Here is a 20,038-nt window from a genome sequence, read left to right as displayed (position 1 = left end):
AGTCCCCTTAGTAACTTTCAATAGCAGGGGACTATTTTCGGGCACTGCGTAATATCATCCCTTTAAATACAAATGAACTGATTTTAGACTTGTATTTCATCTTGTAAAAATGCCCTTAAAGTACCGTACTGTTTAAACTTTCTGCTCTTACTGCAACAGGAAAGTGAAGGAAAATTCACAAAGCTGCTTGCTTACCTAGCAAGTTACCTCCTTACAGATGGAGGTGTACATTAAAACAGTAGCTGTTTTATAATAAAAAAGACATATTTTGATATAAAGAGTAAGGCACTTACATCTATGAATGCTGAATTGAAGTTAGTTAAGCTTCAGGCAACAAAATATTCATTTTGGGACTACATTTAGCGTACTCGAATGCTTTTGGAATGGACAGACTGGTTCCCCAAGTGCTGTTTTAGCTTCACATTGTCCTGTGTAATGCTGCGAGCAGAATATGCTGCCCATCATTTGGCCTTCATAAAATGATCCTTGGCTTAATGTGCCACTTCTGCATCCTGCCGCCACCACACAAACGACCAACAATAATGTTCACACACACACTCAAACTCCAGTCTAATGTTCTCTCTCGCCCAATTCCATCCCCTGCCCGAGCTTTAGGTCGGTCCGGTAATCGTTTTTCGGCCATGGTAATTAATTTGTGTAGCGCGGCTGTTATTGCGTGGAAATGGAGGCTGAATGTGAGGGAGTGTATTGATGTGATAGAGGGATGAAGTGAAAGTGTAAAGCAAAAAATTGCTGGGCAATGGCATTAGGAATTATATATAGAGAAGCCTGACATATAGTAAAGAGAAGCACACACACAGCAAATGTTTATAGCTAGGGACATGATCATAGCCTGTACATTGCATTGATATCAGTTCCATAGATTGAATAGAGAGGAAAGAGATGAAGGGAATCTCTCTCTCTCTCTCTCTCTCTCGCTCTCTCTCACTCGCTCTCTCTCTCTCTCTCTCTCAAGCCGTTTCTCAATGTCAAGGATCCTTCCTTGGCAGGACTAAGTCCTTACAAGTCACTTCCTTCAGAGGCTAGGCGAGGCTTCTCTTAAGCATTCGGAGAACACGTAAATGGAACAGGCTAGCAAGTGCAAGTCATTGCGTCAATCAAAGGTGTGCTTTCCTTGCTGCGCGCATAGGATTGTGGGTGATTTCTGCGCGCGAAGAGCGCGAAGGATACACATATGCATCCTTTCCTGTATATGGGATATTTCTCGAACCAAGGACTCAGTCCTTGGCTGAAATTCCGAGGATCCTCAACATTGGAACAGTCCTTCGACGGACGTCGATGACGTAGCATCCTCGAAATTCTGGCTTCCCCGGATCCTTCCATTGACATTGAGAAACGGCTTCTCTCTAAGCTAAGCTTACAGAATTAACATGAAATGGACCTTGAACATGAAATGGACCTTGAAACTTTTGCCAGTCCAGTGACTAGTGCTTATTTTAGCAGCCTAAAAATTTTAAACATGGTTTTGTTTTTCAGGGTACTGCTAAAAAACTGTACTCCCTCACTCGCAGAAATGAAATAAATACAGCCCATGAGGTTAGAGGAGCTCCTAAAGTTTTGGTTTTAATATGCATCAGGGGTTTGTGAATAATCCGATGGCATTCCTTTTCTCAGTTGGTGGAGGCATGCAATAAAGACAAAGCCAGAACGACAAGCAACAAGCGACAAGTCATTTTGTCTGTCACTTGGTTTCTGGATAGCCCACAGGGAAATCTCATTGGTCTTCCTATCCCCATAACAGTATATTAAACATCATCTTTTTCTGATTGGCTGTGATTGTGTCATTTCCTGCAGGATTTTCAGTTTCAGTATGAGCAGTCAATTTACGATACAATATGTTGCATCTGGTTAGTGGACTGAGACTACTGACTGCAGGTTTATGCTTTGTCTAAGCATACTCAAAGCATAAGCAGCATCATTTGCATCGGTTTCTGTTCATGTTTCACACCATCTGACAGACAGAGAGAGAGAGAAATAAGTGGAAGCTAAAAAGCGCACAACCAGTAAATGACTGGCATATAAACACATTGCAAAACAGCAAAGCGGCATTGTAATGGCGCAGTTTTGCATATATGCTCACTTTAACGAACACTATGACACACAAACTGACATGCAGTTATACACAAACTTGGTCATTCATCATTGATAAAGCACTCAGGCTGTGAGCTTCCCTGAGGCCTAAACAGTGCCGTACCAAGGGATGAGAATAAAATCTCTGTCTCTCTTGCGGTGTCTTTCTCTCACACACATAAAATAAAGCATCTACCATTTGACTTTATACAGAGGTTATTGGGATTCTCTCTTAAGCCTTATTCATGTGGGACGGGTTTACCCTGAGGAGGTCAGGTGAACACATACTTTAACAGACAATAGATACTGTATTCTAGTTTGCACTTTGAAAATATCTCAATATTTTTTCTACAATCCACAATGCTTTTTACAATGTATTTTCACATTTGCTAAATGCAGTATCATACCTAAAGATAAACTTGTTGTGGTGTCTGGTCATTTTTTATAAGTTGAGATCTATTTGACAACATTTACATTTATTAATTTAGAAGATTTTTTAGTTTTGACAAACAGTTGGAGGTAGGTGTTACTGACATCCTATCTAAACATGAATTAAATCAGATCCTGGAAACTTCTTTAAACCACTAATGTAGTATCCAGTGTTTGGGTTAATGCATTACAAGTAACGTGCATTACGTAATAATATTTATTTTCTGAAGTAACGAGTAAAGTAACGCATTACTTTATAAATGTACACATTAATATTTGAGTTACTTTTTTAAAAAAGTAATGCAAGTTACTTTTCAGTTTAATGAATTCAATTTAAAAATGAAATAATGTACTGAATTAAACTGAACATATTAACGTTTTGTTGCGCACTCTGTGCACCTGAGCGGGAACAGTTTGAGTCAGAAACGGAGATGGCAGGCCAGAGCTTGACATTTTTGCGATCATAAAAACCACCTGCAAGGCCTGAAAGAGATCAAGCCTCAGCCAAGTAAGAAAAAGTAACGCAAAATTAACGTAAGCATTATTTTCCATGAAAAGTAACTAAGTAACGCAATAAGTTACTTTTTTGGGGAGTAACTTAATATTGAAATGCATTACTTTTAAAAGTAACTTTCCCCAACACTTGTAGTATCAGATCTACACTGTCAAAAGAAATGGTCATAAAATGGTCCCAAGCTGTCATTGGAGCAGTACCCTTTAAAAAGGTCCTTTATGTACTATCTAGGTAAGTATACATTTACCAATATGTACCTCTGAGATACTAATATGAGCTCTTTAGGTGCAAAGGTGTACTTTTTGAAGTGGTACTGCCCTGACCATTTTTCTAACATTGCAAGTAATTTTGTCACTAAATTATGAACATACATTTTTAAAATCACACAAACGCTCTCAAAAATAAAGGTACAAAAGTTGGCACAGGAATGGTACCTTTAAAAAAGTCCTAATATGTACTATTTTGCTACGGATATGTACCTTTGAGGTACCAGTATTTAGTCTACCTCTCTAAGCTACCCATGTGTACCTTTTAGGTACCAATATGCTGATTTTAAGTAAAAAAGTGTACATTTTGAAAAGGTACCGCCTCAGTGACAACATTTGTACCTTCTTGTACCTTTTTTCTGAGAATGTATAATGCTGGTTTATTTGTTAATGCTTATTTTAATTTGTTAAAGCGTTTTGTCATAGACATGTGGTGACATAGATTTTCCCACCTTAGTAAAAAAATTGATGTCCCAGTCCTTTCCAAATCAGTACGTGAACGCACGTGATATTCGTTAACATTAAAGCGTCCCTATACATTGCTAAAAACAACGTTATTTTGTGTTTTGGTATAATACAATGCGTTCACGTGGTTTGTGGTTAAAAAACACGTTATTTTCCATTATACCACGGGTCTGTTGAATGCTGCATTCTGATTGGCTGAGAAATGTTCTATGGGTGTTGATTATTTTTCTGTAAACCGCACACCTAACTTGTCAAATGTCTTAAAAATAGGCACCGGAGCAATGTTTGTGGTAACCGTGGTATAAGCGGAATAATTGACTCCAGTCCTTTGAATTATTTGAAAATAATGCACACCTCTGCTTCGCATCGTGCCGCATTACCACCTTGGTGTGCATTATTTTCTTATAATTCAATGGCCCGTCGTCAATTATTCCTTACTTATCATCCTGTAGCCCAAGACAGCTTGCCCACTGAAGCTAAGTAAGGCTGAGCCTGGTCAGTACTTGGATGGGAGACCACCTGGGAAAACCAGGTTGTTGCTGGTACAGGTGTTAGTGAGACCAGCAGGGTGTGCTCACCCTGTGGTCTGTGTTGGTCCTAACACCCCAGTATGTTGACGGGGACACTATAGACCCCTTCACGGTTCACGTCACAGGCGGTTCCCACTGGGCATGTCGGGGTCAGAAAAGCCATTACAGTAGATTGAGTTGCGTATTATTCGGTATCGTCAAAAATGCCTACTTGCGTCGTGGGCTGTGAAAATCGCACCAGGTCTTCCGTTAAGTTTTCGCGATTCATTCAAAATCTCAAAAACAAAAAAATACAACATCTGCGGCTGCAAGCAATTAACGTGCAGACTGGGACAATGCTAATATCAAAGAGGCTTGTGTTTGTAGTGCTCACTTCGTTTGAGGTAAGTCATCATTTTTCAGCCCTGTTAGATTAAATTATAAAGCCTGGATGGTATGAACATTTTGACCCCATGCTGCAGGCGCACCCGATAGTCATTCAATGTTTACAAACGATGAAGGGGTCTATACTGTCAAAAAAAGCACCGTCCTTCGGATGAGGCATTAAACCAAGATCCTGATGCTCTGTAGTCGTTAAAAATCCCCGGCATCCTGGCCAAACTTACCCGTTGGCCTACTAATCATCCCCTCAACTAATTGGCTATATCACTCTGACTCCTCTCCACTAATAAGCTGGTGTGTGGTGGGCGTTCAATCCATGTGTTTGTAGTAGTCCAAGAAAAGAGATTTACGTTGGAAATGATAATTCACGTCATTGTTTACTTTGGTGTTTGTACCTTTTGCATATCGTTAACATGTACGAATCGATAATACGTGCTCTTTAAATATGATGTCTAGTGTTAATTGATACATCCCTCCTCTCATCTTCTCTTCTCTTTTCAGTTTTTCTGTTGAGTCTCTCTATACAGAAGAAGACATTGTAATTGGCCGGAGGGGTTTAGCTCTGTGGGCAGCATGTGTTGAATATGCATTAGTTACAGCTTTATTTGCTAATCGTTAATCAGGGGAAATGCAATCGTGGTGACAGCTCTGCTGTTTTTAGAAACTGCTGTTCTGGTGTTTGTGTGAGGAAAACGGTAAAAAGAAACACACACACACACACACACACACACACACACACACAAGCGGACACACTCATTGCAGTAGCAGGCAGTGATTGAGCAGATATGACTGACTGTGAGTAATGCTTTCCCTGCTGTATAATTAGTACAGTGCTGACTGGCGCTGTCCCTTCAGAGGGCTACCATGCCCTGACCCACATTAAATCCCTGTAAATATTTGCTTTTAACTCTGTATCTTCTCTTGTATGCAATTTTTTGCTCTGGTGGGCTGTGACCACTCATTCTTTCTAGAAATCGTGTGTGCGTGCACGCGCGCGTTTGTGTGTGTGACCCCTGTAACTGGACAAGGGTTATTCTCTTTATTCCTTTAAACTGGATGGACAAAAATGAATTTAGGAAATAGACTTTGATCAGACTAATGGTTCTGAAAATGGGGCTGGTTATGTAAACCAAATTTATACATGAATCGATATGCATAATATATACAAAGCTTTGAAGTTTCTTCACATGGCAGGCCATTCTCTCTTTCAGCCTGTAACTTTTGCAGCTCTTCTGCTCTCATCCCTTTCTTCTCTTCTGGCATATCGTTTTACTCCTGTTTCTAGCTCATTGCACATACCTGCTAAAAATAAATGTGCTACCAGTGATGCTGTACACCAGTGGTCCCCATTATTTTTCACTTCAAGGCCCTAGTTGCCCACAACAATATTTGAAGGCCCCCAACTCACTCAATTTTTTACAAATAAAATTAACTAGAGCTTGGAATGACTAGACAGATGCTATTAAAATGACCAAATAAATAAGAAACATCTTGATTTTCGCTTGTTTTAGCTTATTTTAATGCTTGTTTTGTCCCATTTTAAGTTATCTTGAGGCCCCCTTGGAAATCTGCTGAAGCCCCCCATGGGCCCAACCCCCTGGTTGGGAAACACTGCATTTTTATAATCTAAGTGTGTACTCACTTTATGTGAACCGTATCGTACCGTACCCAAGTACGTTGGACCCCAAAGTACCGTAGGGTTTATTTGGCTCGTGTGATCGCTCCGTACTAAACCAGGGTGCGTTATGCTTAAAGGATTAGTCCATTTTCTTAAAAAAAAATCCAGATAATTTACTCACCACCATGTCATTCAAAATGTTGATGTCTTTGTTTGTTCAGTCGAGAAGAAATTATGTTCTTTGAGGAAAACATTGCAGGATTTTTCTCATTTTAAAGGACTTAAATAGAGCCCAACACTTAATACTTAACTCAACACATGACAGTTTTTTTCAACGGAGTTTCAAAGGACTCTAAACGATCCTAAACGAGGCATAAGGGTCTTATCTAGTGAAACGATTGTCATTTTTGACAAGAAAAAAAATATATGCACTTTAAAACCACAACTTCTCGTCTAGGTCCGGTCCTGAAAAGCGCCAACGCGACCTCACGCAATACATCATCATGTCAATAGGTCACAGAGGACGAACGCGAAACTACGCCCCAGTGTTTATAACTGTGGAGAAAGAGGACCGTTCCGACGTTGTTGTATGCGGAATGATACTAATTAATGTCTTTGTGTCAGTTTATTGTTTAAAATGGTCCGCAAATGTGCGTTTGATATATGTAACACGTGACCTCCCTACATCACTACGCATTTACGTGAGGTCGCGCTGGCGCGTCACAGGACCGGACCTAGACAAGAAGTTGTGGTTTAAAAGTGCATTTTTTATTTTTCTTGTCAAAAATGACAATCATTTCGCTAGATAAGACACTTATGTCTCATTTGGGATCATTTATAGACCTTTGAAACTCCGTTGAAAAAACTGTTGAGTGTTGAGTTGGGTGTTAAGTGTTGGGCTCTATTAAAGTCCATTAAAATGAGAAAAATCATGCAATGTTTTCCTAAAAAAATATAATTTCTTCTCGACTGAACAAACAAAGACATCAACATTTTGGATGACATGTTAGTGAGTAAATTATCTGGATTTTTTTTTAAGAAAATTGACTAATTCTTTAAGCGTACAATTTGCAGAGGTGGTCTCGGGTACGGTTTGTTTGATTCAGGGGCAGGCGGAGCGTGCCGAAATGCCAAACTTCAGCTGTCCCTGTAAAACACTTGGATATGTGCATCACAAATACATAAAGCTGCACATCACCGCATCCCAAACGACCCCAGATACCAGAGGTGTGTTTGACATCATGCGCGCTGTGCGGACCGATCGGTTTATGACATTAAAGCAGCTCGAGAGTGACTGGAGAGCAGGCTGCTCCTAATATGCTTTTAAATCTCTCTCGCTGTTATTTAATGCCATATGCCAAATGATCTGTGCAGCGCACATGATTTCAAACACAGCTAATAAGCCAGAAACTCATAATTACAATGAACTCCATTGCGTATATCTTCTAGGTTTTTTTTTCAAAACAATTGCATCTTTTAATGATGTAAGCATACTCGGGTACCGTACGGATCATAAAATGTTGTGAGAGCAGAAGAGCGGGGGAGTGGGGATTAAGTATGATGTAAGCGCGCCCTAAAGAACCTTTATCCACTACAAATAACTTTTTGTGAAACAGAAAGGTTCTGTGAATGTTAAAGGTTCTTTAAGGAACCATTCAGCCTTAATGGTTCTTCGATGGCATTGTGTAGCACCTTTAAAACAAGTTTTGCCTTCAAGCAAAACAAGTCATTGAAATGATAAAATATACAAAATCAAATCGTGTCCTAATACAATTTGTGATCATCTAGAACCCGGTTCATTTCATTGGACAAGCTTTGGCTACCATCGGGTTGTAAATGTCTTTTGATCTAGCTGTCAACAACTTTGCTATCAGTTGGTTGTTTGAAACCCACATACACACACACACACACACACACACACACACACACACACACACACATCTGTCTTTCTTTTTGACATTCGCTGCAGGTATCTGTTCTCTCAGTCACAGGCAGGCCTGGTGCCAGCATTACCAATTCACACCTCACACAGTTTTCTCAGTACGTGTGTGTGTGTGTTTCTCTCACTTACTCACTCACCCACTTGCACAATTTTTGATCCATCTGTCTTTATCTTTGTTTCTCTCTGTGTTCATTCCTTCCATTCATCATTATCCGTAACACCCAGAGGGCACACAGCATGGCCACAACAGCCCAGTTTAAGCCATGTAACGATGCCAATTAAGCAATTAAGGCCCAAACAACCTAAGCACCACCCCAGCTGCTTCGCTTGTGCCAACTTTGTGCCCGCTCTCGTCACGCTGCTCTCCTTACTCTCTCGCCCCCGGCTGCGGGAGCATCGGCGGATGCTGGACCAATCCATTCGTCTGATTAAACACAGCACACACTGGCTCCCGATCAGGAGGCGACAAGCTAATTAGCCTGACATAAGCCTTAATTACTTCAGCTGCTGATTCCAGATCAGTGTGGAACCGTACGGCAGATGGGTGCGTGGATATCATATGGGAGTTGATTGACATGTGATGAAGTGTCAGAGGGTAAATGCAGCAGTTCAGCAGGGTTATAATCCACAGGATTTATGGTTGAATTATGGTAAACAGTGTTGTAGTCTGACAAGATTCACAGTTTTTTCTTCTTCCTTTATGCCATTTCAGCATCTACGGCTATATTCATGGAAAGAAGAATATTTCATGCATTCTGACTTATTAACACAGTTATAGAGTTGTTTCCTCATTCTAAACGTAGGCAAAGTGTCAAAAAAGCAGTTGGGCGTGTTACAGAGTATTTCTGTGCCGAATGCACTTCGCCAGGGTTCGTACAAGTTTCTGAAAGTTTTTTTCGATTACGGGTCCAGCTGACGTTTTAGGGGTTTCTATACATATCACTTCTTTTTATAGGCACTTCCCCCGGAAAACCCCACCCACCCATCAATCAGCAGGAGACGCTAGAACTTACAAACATCACATCACGCGACAAGCTTTGTTTCATTTCAAAACTCAGCAATGGCATGAATGAAGAAGTGTGTTTTTGGATGTATTGAGAAGAAAGCCAGCCTTCTGGAAACAATGGATATAGTTTATTATCCGGGGTAGCAGCAGAGTTTTGCGTGTGTGTTTGATGCGCTGGACTTCATTGAAAAGTCCCAACCGTGTCATAAGTTGCATGCGGTAAGTAAGACTTCTGTCTTATGTTGTAAATAGGCGCGTGAATATTATATAAATGACATGAACATGTAGTGAATCATAAGTTAAACAGTGTTGTATAGTGTTGCATGACTCGTACTCGCTACTCCCGCGGTAGTAACTCCTCCTTCTTTATTTTTTCAAACGTTATCAGAAAAATTCGGTAAAGCTAATCTTTCTTTTATAAATCTGATTAAACTAAAGACTCTTCTGAGTTATAAAGGATGTAAACTAATCTATAGGTACTCCAGATTAACATCAGAAATGCAGAAACAGCGTGTGTTATGTGAGCTTTAAAGTAGCTAAATACGCTCTATAAGCTGTAAACAAATAGAAATAAATGCTGCAACTATGGTCCGATTCGCGATTTTACATTTTCTTTGGTGTGTAATTGTGTATTAGTACATGTTAAAGATATGCAAAAGGTACAAACCCCAAAGTAAACGATGACGCGAGTTATCGTCTCCAATGTAAATCTCTTTACTTGGACTACAACAAACACATGGATTGTAGGCAACAACACGCGACGTAAGCTTAACACTTCACATTCACTTTTAAAGGGTGACGTCATGCATTGCCGAACTCAATTGTGGATCCGGCGGCGCCGCGTCAGTGTCGTTGCTCGTGGCAGAAGTTGAACATTTCTCAACTTTTCAAGCGGCAACGCATGCGTCAGCCAATCAGATCGTCTTATGCAAATAACCTAGGCAGAGCCAGCCAATTACGTTTATGGAAGACCGGAGCATGTGCTGCGGCTACTGTGATTGGCTGTTGGCCATGCTTCAGACAAGCCTTCCGTCAATCGTTAATGCTTTCGTCCCGTGTGAATGTACCGTAACTCCTGTTAGCATTGTATTGTGAGCGAATCTTTCAAACATGGTAAGGAGCGTCACATTTCCAGCTGCATCAGAAGTATTCAGGCCATCACAACATGCAGATTAGCTGGCCAATCAGGGACACAGAGCTAAGAGGAAGACATATCTGGAGCTACAAAAGTGTACAGTATGTGGAAAATAATGTGTTTTTTTTAACCATAAACCACGCAAACACAATGTATTATACCAAATACACAAAATAATGTTGTTTTAGCAATGAAATTGCACTTTAAGTCATAATGGAATGGTAGATGCAGATGAGTGCCACAGCATTGACCATTTGGATTATGAACTGGACAGTTCGAGCTCATGATGTCATGATGGGATGCATTTATTTTGCTACAATAAAGATTTTGCACATAATGGTTAGAAGTTACCATCTGAAATGAAGCAAGAAATGACAACAAAAATGCATTCTGCGAGAATGTGTTTGATTATTGCCTCGCACTGTTGTAAAGCTTCATGTGCAATACAGTGTGACATATAAACAGCAATGTCTCGCTACACTGCTGCTTAAAAAAGTGAAAAGCGTTTAACTGAAAAAGCTACACTATTTTAAAAACAGTTGCGCTATAGTAGTCACGCTGCGGAAAATGTAGTTGAAATATTAGTGTCGCTACTTTTACTAGTTACCCTCGAGCAGGGACCAGAAACTAGTCATGGCAGGACAGAATGTGTGTGTGTTTTTTTTTTAATAAATGTTTTTCTTACTCTCCTGCTGCTGTATTTGACTCAAACCTCCTCTTTTCCTGATCAACTCTGAGTGTATGATTGCGTAAAAAGGGAATGCTTGCTGTGTGCGCGTGTGTTGTGCACTCTGTACCGTCTCTGAGGTTTAATTAAGGAGCAGAGAGAGAGAGAGAGAAAATCTTGTCAGTGGTCCCAAGACTCTTTCGGTACCCCAGAGACACCCCCTCTATTTTACACTCCACAGAACACAAAGAGTGAGAGAGAGAGAGAGACACGGGCTGATGAAGTTACAAACTGTGGGAGGGATAATACAGAGAGAGATGAGATTTTTTGACTATTTGACCCTGTCTGTGAAAACCAAGCTTCAATGTTTGTGATGTAATGTTTTCTACATACAGTAAAATCATCATAGATAATAATAACATAATTTGAAAATATAACCTTTTCTGAGGTCATGTGAAAGATTAAAATCAATGATTACATTTTTTTATTTCAATGCTCATACATACAGGTAATGAAACCTTAGCAAAGTCACATATATTACATGAAACAGCCATATGCATAAGAACATAAAAGGCTGTTAATGCTGCCATGAAGCATTGTCTTGTACAGAAGAATGAGTGGGCAAAGTCAGGGTCATGATTGGGTTATAAATTATTATAAAATAAAGTGGGAAGACTTAAGAGTGTGATAATAAGAGAAACGCTTCGACAACTGCGTCACACGTCAGCGCAACGTCAGCAAACACTGCACGTTGATCATCCTGAATTTCTGAATAATATCGTAAGCTATCTTTGGATGCAAGACCAGGAAAACGGCCGACCACCGATGAAGAGCCATGATCACAGAAATCGCAAGGATTGTTTCCAGATGGCTGGGACAGCCAAAAATCATGCAGTGTATCCGGGCTTTACATTTAGGCTAAGGCTTATTTCAATGTCAACCCAATATTATAAAAGAGTGATGAGCCTAAACGTCCTGTAACAAATACATCAATGCACACTGTCAGAAAAAAAAGGCACAGATAAAGGTACAAAACTGTACCTTTTGTGTTATTTGGGTGGTATCCTCAAAAGTTTATTTTTCTACTTACTTTATATACCGACTGATATGCTTTTTCTTTGAGGCGATGCGGATACAGATATTAGGAACTAAAAAAAGACTGATAACGATGGACGATATTCTTTATGTGTATATTATAATTCAGTACACTCATACTACAGTATATTATGTACACAGAATACACTATATACATTAACAGAATATAATATAGTTAAATAAATAAATATATAAATTTTGCAAAGATCACTCACAAATGTGGCGATCAAAGACTTAAAATGACGTGACAAAGATATGTAATATAGGTAGTTGTGTTTAACAATTTAACAATAAACTTTATTATCCAGTATGATTCTGATATAAGTGCACTAAAAAGTAAATTTGACTTATTATAAATAACTTTAAAACACAAACAGAACAAAGTATATAGAACTTGAATTATTAGCAGTTTGGACGAGAATAGCGTTATATTGGACTTGTATTGAAAAGGGAAACTTATGAAGTCATTGTTTATTAGCTTTACAGTAACTTTTCGTTAAGAAGACAATGCTTGACTGACAAAATAGTGATCTAATGTGTAATGTCCTTAAACGTTTTTATGACTGTAACGCACACTATTTTGCGCGGACTTTAAACTTTTATAAAACTAAAGCGCCTGCTCTCCGCCTCTTTTATTTAGCGAGGGTGTAAAGTTGCGCGAGCTTATTTAATCAATAAAATTTGCTTTTCAGTAACAATACAAGCAGCTGTACTCTCATATACTGTAGGCTAATATAAGTGCGCGTCAGTTTAAACCCTCCACTTATATGCCGATACAGATATATCTGCGACATGCTCATATTGGCAAAACGATAAATCGGTCGGCTCAACTTTATACAACATATTGAAATGTACATTTTGGGCTACAGTATTATACTCTTAGGACCGATTGTGTACCTTAACTGTGCGTTCACACCAGACACGTAAAAGGCGGCAAAAACACACTATTCACGTGTAGTTGGAAGCTGGAACATTTTGAGTTTACTCACTTCATTCGCGCGTGAAAGTCGCATGTGAAATTCTAGTCAATCGAGACATTCACGCGTAAATTTGTGCTATGGGGGGGCTTATATAGCTCAAATTGAGTTTCTTCCATACAACAAAGATGTCTCATATAGCGATGATGATTGTCCTCCATTGTTGTTGTTGTTTTTTTGCCTCTGCTCGCTTCCTGTAATCACGTCACTGCTAGAGCTAGCTCCTGATTGGTTAAAGTGGCGCGAAAATCCGCCAAAATTCAGATTTTCCAACTCGAGTGGATTATGCGTCAAGGCTCAATTCACACCATTCGTGCTTACCGCCCCGCAGGATGACTATTCGCCTCTTTGCATTGACTTAACATGTAAATCACTCGCGCTTGCCGCCTCTTCCGCATCTGGTGTGAACGCACCATAAAGAATTAATTGCATTTTCTAATGGTCATATTTTCTTTTTTCTTTTGACAATACATGCTTACACCTATCTCTTTTTCCCTCTATTTTTACAAATTGAAATAGAAATAAAAAGACATTTTAATTATAACACCAAGCAATCACAGTGTGCATACACCTCATACACAGTATTTTACAGCATTTAACTGTATTTAAAGTGTTAGTGCCTGTAAAGGCCCCTGAGCTAAATACCCACTGTGTCCTCTCATCCCTCTCCTTCTCGCTTGTTTGCTCTTCCTCTCTCTCTCTCTCTCTCTCTCTCTCTCTCTCTCTCTCTCTCTTTTATCTTACTCTCATTCTTTCTCTTCTCTCCAATCCATAATACCAAAATTGAAATAGCTTTATTGGCATAACAAAAAGTCAGACACACACAGCGACACATCGCTGTGCTAGGACCGCTAATGGCTACATTAAATGGGACTATTATAGGCTAGTGATAAAGTAATATCACAGAGGAGTCTATTCACCATGATGATTTTTGCTGCATTATCACTGATAGTGATAACGATGAGAAAGCATCGTTTGCTTTTTAAATAGATTGCCTTTCACTCTTATGTTTCAGCCTTCGTCCATCATGCGCATGCACATATTAGTTTCATTTTTTGTGTGGTTGAACAGCATGGGTGCAAAAAACAGCAACAAGTAAAAAGTCTCATTTATTATGATTGTATATTTACACATTATGGTTTTAGCATATCAATGTGTATTAAAAGTTTCCTTAAAAATGTAAATAAAATGTTAAAATGATAGCACGTCTCAACCAAGCGCTCTTGCTAACTGCTAACACTATTTAATGTGAACTTCAAAGTTTAAAACATCAATCACCCCTCCAAGGCAATTAAAGGCTTTTTAAAACAAAAGATGCGTTCACGGTGAAATGTGTGGGTCTCCTAATTAGACTTCATATCCTTGCAGTTGATTTCCTTCAGGTTGTGAGAGCTAAAACATCTATATTTAGTTTGTTAGTCACTGAATGATAGAAGCTCTTTGTGTGGGGGCGTTTTAAGATGTTTTCCTTTACATTTCTGGCTTTGTCTCCTGTCTTGTCCTATTGGGTTTATATTTCTCATTATGCGCTGAACATGTCATCGCCTGAAGTATCTCAATTCTTCCCAGGCTTACAGCTCAACGAGGCACTAGATCTGCTGAGTAACTGAATGTTTTCAGATGAAACAACAAAAATATTCATTTTTAAACTTATTTTTCCAGAATGTTTTAATTTTGATGTCAGTATTATAAGGAATTCTGAAAACAATGTGATCTTGGACCACAATACCAGTCATAAGCGTATATTTGAACAGTTTGGTTCCAAAACGCGATAAACGCCATTTAAAAAAAAATAATTACCACCAAAATCAGCATTGTATCAGGTCAGTATTAAAAAGTAAAAAAAAAATATTTTACACAAAATCCGATATCCGTCATGTTATTCTGTCATCTTTTCTCCCTTTTTTCAAACTGCAACAAACGCCAGTCCTCATTCTCTGCAGAATGCAATAAATCCTCTTAACCAATCACAGCGCAGCATTCCACGCACTGTAAACAACAATGGCGGCACTTTGAATACACACGGAATCCTAGTTTTCCTCATCTTCTTTGTACTTTGTGATCAACAAACAAACGAACAAAAACAAAATAATACTTTTGATGGCATTGATAAACCTGTGGTGGTTTTCTGTGGCAGGGAAAAAATGTAAGCCAACAAAATCTAATAATTTCCGTGAAAAATGCCGTCTGTTGCTTGTTCTCTTGTAAAAAATTCATTATTTTACTTGAAGTTAACGCAAATCGAGCAGGACCAATACATTTTACAGCTGATCGCTGTCAAAAAAGTAGAGAGATGACGTCCAAAGGATGAAAGCGTTCTTAATATGACAAATTAAATGTTTTGATTGATGCCATTAATGTTTATTGTGTATACCACTAGTGAACTAAATTAATATAACATAGCAAAGATGAATGCACATTTATATAACGATTCAATAGATTTATTGCATTTTATGGAAAACTAATCCGTTTTTATAATAAATCTTTGAAAATCGAAATTATGGGTTTGAATTTTTTATGTTATTATAACCTAAAAATGCTATGTGAAAGTTTTTAACAGAAAATAGTGGTTTTCATCTTGTCACTTTCTTGGTATAGAAAACACATTTTTACCCAAATTAGTCTAAATGGATTTGTTGCGTTTTGGAACCGAACTCTTAATTTGTAGCAATGGCCAACAATACATTGTACGGGTCAAAATTATTGTTCCATGATGGAAAACTTATTAATTTAACATTTAGATGATTTATAAATCTCAATTTAAAAAAAATTACCCTTATGACTGGTTTTGTGGTCCTGTATGGACACTTTGTGGTGATGTATTTTATCAATTTGATTTGATAGTTGTGTTGATTCAATTGTTTTGACAATATGAATTTAGTTTAAAGGGGCAATAAGTAAGATTTCCCTCCATCTAGTGGTGGAATTGTATTTTGCATTCAAACGAACAGTGCTTTCTAGCGCCTCCCCTTTCCAAATGCGTGTTGCAACTACGGTAGTCGTTATGTAATCGCTGATCTCCTTGTCCGTTGCAGCTGGTTCACGTGTTCTGAATGAAAACGCATTGTGGAAACGCGTTGGTAGTAGAGGTCTACACGTAAGACCCGTACGGGTCCCGGGTCGGGTCCCGGGTCTTCGGGTCTCGGGTCTTATATTTAAATGATCAGCCGGGTCGGGTCTCAATCTATTACTTCGGGTCCCGGGTCTGTTTAACATTGTGGGTAAAACCCGAGGTCGATCGGACTCGGAGAACACACACTCACATTTAAATAAAATATTTCAAAAACAGCAACAAAAACTTAGATGAACTGTCGCATAATTTTTTTCTATGACGCTAATATTGCGTTAAAAAGTTTATATTTGGTTGCTCCAACCAGGCAGCTAACGCGCATGTACTCTTTTAATGTTTCTCTGGCTACCAGTCAGGAGCTTCTGCAGTGAGACGCAATGACTTTACCTTTGACAATTGGCTTTTTTATTTAGAAGACGGGACCTATTCTGCCGTACCGCGCATTTTGCACTGACTTCTCTAATTTTTATAATAATATTATAAATTGACCGTCTTGCTGTTATATCTAAAGTTTTCGCGACTCTGCTCAAAGAGCACAGAGATGATAGCAAAGAAGTAAAGCTAATAAAAGCAGCCATGGCACTGAACGAGCAAACGTTATTACAATCCAAATGGGCAAACATTATTAAGCAAGTTGACCCGATACACAACAAATGTAAAACTGCGTTATTAATCACCATGACTGTAGAGTGAACTTTTGAAGCTGGAATAAGCATTAAGCATTTCAGTCGTCAAGAGAGGAATAACATGGATGGAACTTTCTTGGAAATAAGGATTGTGCATTACACAGTCAGGTACAAGGAGGGAGAAGACTAACTTCTATGGGTAAGACAAAAAGTTAAATTTTCGCTACTTGTTTATTGACTTATTAATAACATTTAGCTAAAGACTATATGCCGGTCGGGTCTGTGTCTTCCCGGACGGGTTCGGGTCCAGATTTTAAATAATAGACGGGTCCGCGTCGGATCCGGGTCCAGCTTTTAAATAATAGACGGGTCCGGGTCGGTTCCGGGTCCAGCTTTCAAAACAACAGACGGGTCGGGGTCGGTTTAGTGTAGCACATTTACGGGTCTGATCGGGTTCGGGTAGGAATTTTTGTACCTGTGTAGACCTCTAGTTGGTAGGCTAGTGCTTTTTGTCCCTCTCTGCTATTATAGTTATCAATACGGTGGAACGATATGGATGCCTCCTTGGACTTACCTGTTCAATGTAAGTAAAGAGGAGAAATTCTAAGCTTACAAAGAAAAGTCAGATCACTGGCAGAGGTCATTTGACACCAACGAGGACATATTCATGAATAAAAACATTGATTTTGATTAATAAAACACTTAAAATCCTACTTATTGCCCCTAAAGAAATCCAATGTGTTCAGACAGTTGCGAAAAAGGAAATCATTAGGGAAAAATTAATGATTGCATTGCTGAAAAACTTTTGTGTGACTGTTGAATTTCTGTAATTTTTCTTAATTAAATTTTTTTAAATTAAGCAAATTAATTTCCCTGCCATGGGGTCATAGTTGGGCTTAATTCATAATTTCAGAATTTTTACCTTGAACTGCCTTTTACTGGTACCCTTAATCCAAGTACCCTTAGCTCAAGAAAGTTTAAAGTTAATGTGAACAGCAAATGAATGTGTGGTTAACAAAACATATTGGCCTACACTGACAAACATATTGAAAATAAACTATATGGCTATTGTATCTTAAGTTTCTAGCAACCCATAAGTTAACTTGTGACACTCAATCTTGATTCTTGTTCCTGACAGGATTGCTGACCATCTGTGTGGCCTTTTTGACTGACCCCATGAGGACGGCTAAGGGAGATGGAACGTAACAGATTGTTCAACATTGCTGTCTGCTGCATTTCTACGATAACCAACGAGTGCTGATCACAAGCTTAGTCGCTCCTCTACCCCAACCCTTCCACAGCCCCCTATTCCTGTCCTCCCTTTTTGTTCCCTCTTTTGAATTCCTGCAAGGTACCCAAGCAGCCAGGTTCACTTATTCCCCTATGTTTGTTTAACTTTCGTTTGCCCTTTACATGTGACGAAGCACAGAGGAGGTTAATTATCCGCTGAAGCGAAGAGAGAAAGAGAGAAAGACAGAGTCATGCATCTCCCTCATTCCTGTAAACGTGACTTGGGCCATGCCCGCATTTTAGAATCCACTCACACGATCCCCATCCTCTGGTTGACGCTCTGGATCGCACTGGCATCATGCCAACGTATCGATCCTGGTACCAAGTATCCCACTGTGACCACGAACTACGGCAAGTTGCGTGGGATCAAAAAAGAGCTCAACAATGAGATTCTGGGTCCAGTGGAACAATACCTGGGTGTCCCATACGCCACAGCACCCATCGGGGACCGCCGCTTCCAGCCGCCTGAAGCTCCAGGGTCCTGGCAGGAAATGCGTAACGCCACGCAGTTCGCCCCCGTGTGCCCACAAAACGTGCATGGTGTTTTGCCTGAAATCATGCTGCCTGTTTGGTTTACAGACAGCTTGGACGTAGCTGCCACCTACATTCAGAATCAGAGCGAAGATTGTCTCTACCTCAACGTCTATGTGCCCACAGAGGATGGTGAGTGTCTTACACAACACACAGCACTGCATCGTGGGAAAATCTAAAAAAAACATTTAAAACCATAGTCTTACCGTGAGTTCACACCAGCCGCGTTTGAGGCGTCAAATTCGCGTGTACCGCGCCTAGTTTGCCGCTTGAACAGTTTGAGTTTACTCACTTCATTCGCGCGATATTCTAGTCATCAAGACATTCATGCGGAAAATCGCGTCATGGGAGGGGCTTCTGCGACTCCACTCGCTTCCTGTAATCACGTCACTGCTAGAGCAAACTCCTGATTGGTTAACGTGGCGCGTTTTTCCGCCAAAGTTCAAATTTTTCGATTTGCGCTTTTGCAGCGGCAACACTCAATTCGGACCATTTGCGCGAACTAGACAAGTGAATGAGGCGGAATCGTGTCTACCGTGCCGCGCTTAATGCCTCATTCGCGCCGCGAGACCTCCAGATGCGCGTCAACGCGTCTTCACATTGACTTAACATTGAAATCACTCACACTTGACGCCTCTACCGTGGCTGGTGGGAACGCAGCTTTATGCTACGTACACACCAAACGCGGGACATCGCTCTAGATTACTCACGGGATTTAACTTCATGTCATGCCAAATTTCGCTCGAGTTGAAATTTTCAACTTGGGCAAAGACGCGTGTGAGGCGAATAGCGCGTGTTTTCGTGGCAAACGCACTGCCCATATTGTGTCATTCACATCGTCCCACATGAGGACGCGTCTGATCGCATCTTTGCATTGACTTTGTATGTAATCTACTTGCGCAAATCGTTGAACTCGCATCTGGTGTGAACCCACAGTTATAGTTGCTAGTCATAACACAACCTGCTAGATCACTGTAGTACAACATTAACACTACAAAGTAAAGAACAGAACGATCAAAGTAGGCACATTCTCAGTATAAAAGGCTTGGGAACTACAGACCTTGAATAGGAACACATCCTTGCCTACTCCCCCATTATGATGAGCCTACTTTACTGAGGATATGTCAGGAATACTTTAGCCTATGATTTACTTGAAGAAAAAGGCCAGACGGAAAGTGTTCTGGGAAATTACTTGTGCCGCAGTATAAGACATACATTTACGACAAATTGCTGTAAATTGACTAAGAGTTAACAATTCAAATAAGTGAGTGACTTTTGAGACTGAAGTAAAACCCCTCGACGTTTGCCTTTTTTCCTTTTTCTCTTGCTGTTTCTTTTTTCTTATTTTTTATCTTTTGAGAAAGAACAAAGTGGACAGAGACTCTCTGAGAATGAAAAGAGCTGA

At 39.7% G+C, this 20,038-nt stretch overlaps 1 protein-coding gene across 5 annotated transcripts in view; it reads left to right on the top strand.

Annotated features, from left to right (window-relative positions):
• The window catches only part of LOC129439776 (neuroligin-2), a 220,043-nt gene that overhangs the window by 64,533 nt on the left and 135,472 nt on the right, over positions 1-20,038 (top strand). For all 5 annotated transcript variants that reach the window (XM_055198608.2, XM_055198601.2, XM_055198594.2 and 2 more), the window contains one exon: positions 17,951-18,765. In XM_055198608.2, coding sequence (XP_055054583.1) covers positions 18,294-18,765 — 472 coding nt within the window. In that variant the 5' untranslated portion in view covers positions 17,951-18,293. The remainder of the gene's footprint in view (positions 1-17,950; positions 18,766-20,038) is intronic.

The sequence above is a fragment of the Misgurnus anguillicaudatus genome, chromosome 21 (assembly GCF_027580225.2).
Source record: "Misgurnus anguillicaudatus chromosome 21, ASM2758022v2, whole genome shotgun sequence".
NCBI lineage: Eukaryota > Metazoa > Chordata > Actinopteri > Cypriniformes > Cobitidae > Misgurnus > Misgurnus anguillicaudatus.
The sequence above is the reverse complement of the archived record's forward strand: the minus strand, read 5'-3'. Positions and strand labels throughout refer to the sequence as shown.